The 7,137-nt window shown below is 36.9% G+C and overlaps 1 protein-coding gene across 1 annotated transcript in view; it reads right to left on the bottom strand.

The window, feature by feature from the left end:
- Positions 1–7,137, bottom strand: part of etfdh (electron transfer flavoprotein dehydrogenase) — a 17,044-nt gene that overhangs the window by 8,472 nt on the left and 1,435 nt on the right. The window contains exons 2-8 of the mRNA XM_005726501.1: positions 6,038–6,267; positions 5,498–5,579; positions 3,941–4,059; positions 3,421–3,498; positions 2,816–2,962; positions 1,916–2,056; positions 729–872 (exon numbers count right to left, since the gene is read on the bottom strand). Coding sequence (XP_005726558.1) covers positions 729–872; positions 1,916–2,056; positions 2,816–2,962; positions 3,421–3,498; positions 3,941–4,059; positions 5,498–5,579; positions 6,038–6,259 — 933 coding nt within the window. The 5' untranslated portion in view covers positions 6,260–6,267. The remainder of the gene's footprint in view (positions 1–728; positions 873–1,915; positions 2,057–2,815; positions 2,963–3,420; positions 3,499–3,940; positions 4,060–5,497; positions 5,580–6,037; positions 6,268–7,137) is intronic.

The following is a 7,137-nucleotide window of genomic DNA, read 5'->3' as shown; positions in this document are numbered from 1 at the left end:
TTTTTTTTTTCTTGCCACCCCAGGTGATCACTTTTGCTGTCCATATGGATTAGAGAGCAGTGTTAACTTTCCACCTTGTTCAGCACTTGTACAAGTAGAATGTAATGCTTGGTCAATATAGTAATGTTGAACATTTTTTAAACACATTAAGCACAACTGGTCCGCACACAGTTAAGGCAGTTACCAAGGGTAACAACTTAGCCATCTAGTGTTTATGTTAAAAGCCAGAGGGTGCCATGGAAAATGGACAAAAGAGCTGCATGTGGCTCAAAACCCCTGCCCCATGGAAAACAAATGACAATTATTACTAATTAAAAAGCTGTGTTTATATTATTAATATTCTACTTTTGTCCTCTCCATCTCTGATAGCTCAAGTGATATTACCTGATCTCTTTTCAGACCTTTTATTATTAAAATACACTAATACTAAAATTCTAATTGACCAGGAAGGAATCATAAACAGAAAAATCAGGACAACCACTTTACAGACTCACAAATGCTTTATACAATTAATAACCAAACACACAATATTTTAATCAATTCTTTGTTGTTGTTTGCTGTTAATATGGAGTTATCAACTTTAATTAGTTTACTCTTGATTGCTCATGACTTTAATTAATAGATTAAAACAGTCCTTAGAGTAAACCTAAGCTGTGATGTACATCTTGTGATGAGCTGTACTCACTCTTTGGACATTCATTATGCAATTACGCAGAGTACAAACATACCTGACATCCTCCCTCATTCAGGGCCCTGGCTCCATATGCAATCCTCTGGCCTCCCTCCAGTGTTGGAGCTACAAAGGGATGGTGCTTCCAGCGTTGGAACTCTCTGAATGGGCTCAGGTAAGGATTAGTGTAGTCTAGACCGACCTGACGTGAGAGAAATTGTAACTTCAACAGACTGAGCGGAAAAAAAATAAAATAATAATCATTGAAGACAAATGCAGGCTGAAAACATTTTCTTCCACCAATCTATGCCTGCCAGATCATTTAAACTTAAAATAGAGACCCTACTTATTTTTGTACCTGTTCAGATCACTCTGAACCTTATACTGAACTTTTTTGAAAGTTCCAGAGTGAAACTATGGGAGGAAGTTTTTTGGGTATGAAAGCTCACTTTGGACATTGAAGCAAAAAAATACCAGGACTTCTAATGTCCTCTATAACGCAACACAAGGTCACCTTGTGTTGAGTTGTCTGAAGAAGGATGAGGCTAAAGTTTAAACAGTGGCAAATATGGAAACAGACTCCTCTGTGCTTGATGTGTGGCCACATTCACTGACTGCACATGAAAGGCATTGGTCATAGATGTGAAACCTGCCTGGCATTTATGGCAGTAGCTCTGAATATCCAGTTAACAACTCAAAATGGCATCATGCAATCAGGACAAAATATGAGATCAGCCTCAAGCGAGACTGTGTGCGTGTGTCTTTTGGTGGTAAAATGAAATGCAAAATGAACTCAATTAATGACCAGTGGAGAGCTTCATAATCCAGTCTGACAGAGTTGGAGAAAATTTGCAAAAAACCCCCAAAACCCAGTGATACCAACTGTCTCAGTGCATGTGTGCAGAAGCTGTGATCACATCAGGGTTGCTTTGAGACCTTCTTTTCTTAGTTTATTGCTAAAAGCATGATACATGCGCAATTTAAATTTCGAATTATCTTTACATCAGATACAGCACACAGACATAATATGTAATCCTACAACACATATGATCTAGTTGGAAGAATGAATGTTGAGAATGAATTGCTTTTATTTATTCATACTCTACAGACTGAATAATAAAAACTAATAATGTAAAATGCCAAAGCCTTTATTGAAAAGCTCAAACAATATCCTGACATTTTTTTTCTGCATGGAACATCCAGCTATCATGTATGAATTGGTAAAATGTGCACAAAATCACTCACAACAAAGCCCAAGGCCACTAGAGGCTCTCCTTCATTTAGATGATACAGAAAGGATCCTCCATACGTGTTTCTGTCCAGGGGCCAACCCACAGAATGCTCCACTCTGCCTGGCCTCCACTTCTTCTCATCAATCATCCACAGCTAACGACAAAAGACACAAACAAATCAAAAACAAATGAGATGTTACAAATCGTGACGTATCTTTACTATATTATTCCTTTAGTATTATAGTGTCATATTATAACCTTTAGTAACTCTGCATAACTCAAAGTTGAAAATGGTAATTATTTATCTTATCCTAGGCCTTAGTAAAGAGCCTCAGTTCATCCATTTTCTGTCTTAGCACTTCTTCCTTTAAAGTCAACAGTCATCATCCTCCTGTCAGTTTGCTTTTGTAAGTCACGTGACCCCAGGTGGAGCTAAGGAGGCCTAGCCCAGCTTTTTATTGTCAGGGACTGATTGTATCCTAGACTGTGACCTCTCAATACGGAAGTGATACTTCTAGGCTGATGGACACAGACTCACCATTCACTCAGGTAAGCACACACATCAAACAACTCATTGCATTTTCCTTTGTAAATAAACCAGTTAAACCCCAGTAAACTTGAGTGGACTCCGTCTTTTGTTGCAAGCTGAAGCCACCTATAACAATGGCTTTATTCTGATTGACAATGTCTCGAAAACAAAAGGTTTGTGGCTAGAGCCAGCGCTATGTTCCTGTGATGACCATATTAAGAGAATCATAAACAGACAAGAAAAGAAAAAAAAAAACCTTGAAACTAAGCATTTAGAGCAAGCCTGATGAAGCCTGAAGCTTATAGTGACTTCTTATTTATGTTTATAGAACCACAATGTCATCCAGTCTTGAAATACTAAGCTGATACAGTGTATGGTATTTACCTCCTTCAGGCCAATGGCATAGGTTTGGGGTTCACAGTTTTCACGCAGGTTGAATTTGTTGTACAGCTGCTTGGCTAAGTGGCCGTGACAGCCCTCACCAAACAACGTGACTTTAGCATGGAGCTCCATTCCCCTCTCAAAAATATCCTGATGCAAGAGAGGAGGAGGATTCGTAGATGAAAGACAAGTAACTGAATAGATTACAGAGAATAGTTAGGTTGTCCTGGTGACAAACACTGAATTGCTTTTTTTGTAGACACTAATGATGCACAATGGGGGGAAAAAAACCCTTGAAATAGATCAAACCCTACACTCTCAGAGCCAAATATGATTTTCTACATGAAGCGTATGAAACAAAAACACCATATATAATGCTCTATACTGTTTTGTAGACCTTTTCCCCAGGTATAAATAAAGAAACGGCATATTTTTATGCCTGATGGTTCAGTTTGTTTTATATATCTTTAACATAAAGACCTGATAAATCAAAGCTATTCATGTGTAGATTACAAGAAACTCCCTAAAGGTTCTAATTTTCATTAAGCTAACACACCAAAGACAAGAGTGGAACAGTATTATTAAATGAACTTTTCACAGAACATTACCTTTGGTGATCCATCCTTGGCAATGCCTACATCATTGGTGGCAATTCCTTTTACACTTCCATCTTCATGAAATAAAACCTTAACATAACAGAGTTAACAATGAACACTTTACACATTGAGAGAGCACTAACCACTACATGTTCAATTAATTAAGATGGTTCAAAACTGGATGTCTATACATTCCTAATTCTGTAAATTCCTACCACCTTTAAGCCTATCATGTAAAGTAAAACATACAAGGTTTGTGATGTCAGTCTCTTGTTATTCTTTTATAACTCATAAAACCAGACCAGTAGTGTAAGCAATAATAGTAAGTTTTAATTAAGTTTGATAGCCTCATAGAAGCCAAAAAAACAATTTCAAGAGAATAAACAAGATCAGCAAGGCACTCACCAAGTTTTGTAAATATCTTACAACTGGTAATTCAGATACCGTGTCTCGTGAACAAGACATCAATCACACAAAGTTTTGAATGCCAATGACATATAGTACATCAATGAAAAATCAAAGACCATCTTACCTCAGCTGCAGCATAACCAGGGTACAGCTCAACACCAAGCTCCTCAGCCTGTTCCCCCAGCCAGCGCACAAGGTTCCCCATCCTGACAATATAGTTACCATGATTCTGCATGGGCAGGCCTATGAACGGTAAGAAAGGTCATCCACAGATTAAGTGAGCACCTTGGATTCTCCAGAGTTTTATCAATAAGCTGAATTACAGGTTTTTGAGTCTTTGGACTTGACAATCTCAGTGCAAAATAAAAAAACAAAACAAAAAAAACCCCATATCAAGTGTAAACCTCTGTGTCTTTTTGTGAAGATATTTTGGTCAAAGTCCATTTTAAGACCCTTTAAAATTAACCTTTAACCTTAAGACTAACAAACAGGCTGGCTCATACCATTAGGGTTCCAACCATTCTACTGTCTCAGCTAGACTTTTGGAGCCACACCTTATATTTATAGTGCAATTGTTTTCTTTTAGGCAAGTTTGCTCATGCACATCGTGAGCCTACCATGAAACTTTCTGCAGTGACGTGCCCCAAAACCATTTAAAACGCTTCTAAACAGGTAGAGATCAGGAGTATAGTTTATTATACTTTTTAAGGTCTTTTATTACATTTATTGTAAAAGGGCATTTAGACACCCTAAAGATATAAGATTTGGAATGATATAATCTGGTTTTTAAGTGATGACGTATAAACCCTGCTTCAGAGTCCAAACTACTCTGCATTTATTAAGGCCGTTGTGTTTTTATAATGTTTTAATTCTTTGTATCTTGTTCTATTTAATCTAAACAAGCCCCTTAAAAAAAGTCAGTGATCACTGTTGGTGTCTCTCGGTGTTATTGCCAATATTCATTTGCAGCACATTTTAAAGCTCAGTTTTTAAAACCTTACGATGGAATTACAGCTCAGCCCATGCAGCAGTATATTAATGACTAACCTCGTATTGTGGATGGATTATCTCAGTTGTTTCCCTGACTGAAGTTTGGTCCATTTACAGCATCCTGTCATGCAATTGCATTTGTCACAACTTCATCAATTGTGTTTTTGTGGATGCCTGCATGTTAAACCTGGTCGTTCAGCCATACTGGTCATTTTATTAGAGATGAAAGAATTTAGATAATTTGTAACTCTCAGTGATGATGCAGTGCTTGTTTGACTTTGGGACCTGAAGTGGAGTTTGGACCCGGAAACAGCTTGTGACTTCAGACTTAAAGACCGGATACTTGATTAAAAAAATATTTTCACATTTCTATATGAAGCAGCATGTATAAAACAAACAAAAAACAAACAAATAACAAATAATAAAATAAAAAAAATTAAGAATCTATGAACATGAATATACACAAATATACAATTAATGAATCAGTCTGTTATTGACTACATGAAGATTTTTGGTGAAAATAGAGTGTAATCAAGAAAGTCCCAGAATTTACCAATTTGTGCAATTCCAATTTCTGCCTTCAACCACGTAACCCTAACTAAAATATCCCTTTGCCAGTACTCTATTGAGACATATAGCATAAGACAGTGTTATAACATTTTTATTAAAAATTAATACGTGCGGCTTTTACCTGGCAGTATGGGAACAGGGATTCTGTATTTCTCTGTTAAAATGCTGAATACATCTTCAGTCACTGGTGTGTTCAATGGTGCCTGTAGTACAAACATTATTATTGATGGTTTGACTTCCAAAGGATTTCTAATAATATAAACTATAATAACAATATAATAAAACAATTATAATTATAACAATTTCTAATATTCAAAAATTACATTCTTATACCTGTACTGTACTCTAACATTCCAAACAATTTTTCAAGCTTCACAGAATTGTACAAATTCTGTTTCTGTCTCATATACTGTATTTTCCAGTATTCCATGTATTTCCATGTTTGCACATTTAATAAGCTGCTGCTCATATTTCCTGTTTTCTTAGAAAAATATAAAGAAATAAGGGGTGGCTCCCGACACCTGCAGAGTACTGTATGTGATAGTATGCACAATATGTTGCCTTTTTTAAATACAGCGTTCCTTACATGCAATCATGTCAGATGCATTACACAATCTACAAAACATCTATACATCAATCACATGTTTTTTAAGTCACCTACCCCGCGCTCCTTCCAATCAGGAATGAGCTCAGTAAGGGCACTGGGCTCCAGACAGGCTCCTGACAGAGTGTGTGCTCCAATCTGAGGGGCTTTCTCCACAAGGCACACTCGCAGCTCCTTTTCATGTTTGTTGGCTAGCTGTTTCAGACGAATAGCTGCTGCAAGACCAGCAGGACCTCCACCAACTATCACCACATCTGCCTCATCTGCAAACCTCTCCATTTCGACACCTGCATGAAGAACATTAAATATGGAAGAGATACTCAGACCAGACTCCAATGATTACTCATGTGGAAGAGAACGCCGCTCAGTACTCAGCTAGTTTTAAATATCTAGGATGAAAACAGCAACTCTGTGTGCCCAGATGGTCTTACTTTGGTTAAAGCCAAAGTAATGCCACCCCAAACCAAAAATTGAGAATTTTTGGAATCAATGTAGCTACAGAAAACGCGAAAAGTGAAAAAAGCAACAAAACTATTTACTGAATGGCAATAAATGAACACAGTGAACTTTAAATTTGGATTGACATTAGAACAACGATAAGACTTCACAAAAAACAAAAATAATTTTATTGTTTTATTCATCCTTAAGAGTTGACAAGCATACCAAATCCACACTGCAATTTCTCTTTGAGAGTACTCAGCTTGATTTCTTTTTATGATTGCTGCATGCAGTGACTAAGACTTTGTGCACTCAGCACCAGACTCCAATGATTCCTCAAATACAGCTGCCTCTGGAAAATTTGCTTTAACTAATTAGAAGATATACAAATATAGTGTGCCACAAAATCCATGAAATCATTAACCTAACTGAAGTCTGCCAAACTGCTTTTCAAGTGTGTGTCAGAAAGAACGAGTGCAAGAGGTGTGATGAAATGCTGAGAGAAACTGATGACAAGAAGAGCCCCTTTTCACTACCTGCGGTTTCAGTTGTTTTCTATTACAACTGAGTACCACCTAATTGAAAAGTCTAAAAATTGAGTCGAGTTGAGCCAATCCGTTTCCAGTAGGTACTAGAGATGGCACGATACCACTTTTTTATGTCAGATACCGATATGAATCCGATATAGTGTATTTTTTAATCAATAATACTGTTTTTTT

Source organism: Pundamilia nyererei, unplaced genomic scaffold, assembly GCF_000239375.1.
Source record: "Pundamilia nyererei isolate P.nyererei 1_Seehausen unplaced genomic scaffold, PunNye1.0 scaffold00020, whole genome shotgun sequence".
NCBI classification, from domain to species: domain Eukaryota; kingdom Metazoa; phylum Chordata; class Actinopteri; order Cichliformes; family Cichlidae; genus Pundamilia; species Pundamilia nyererei.
This window is presented reverse-complemented; position numbering and strand designations above follow the sequence as displayed.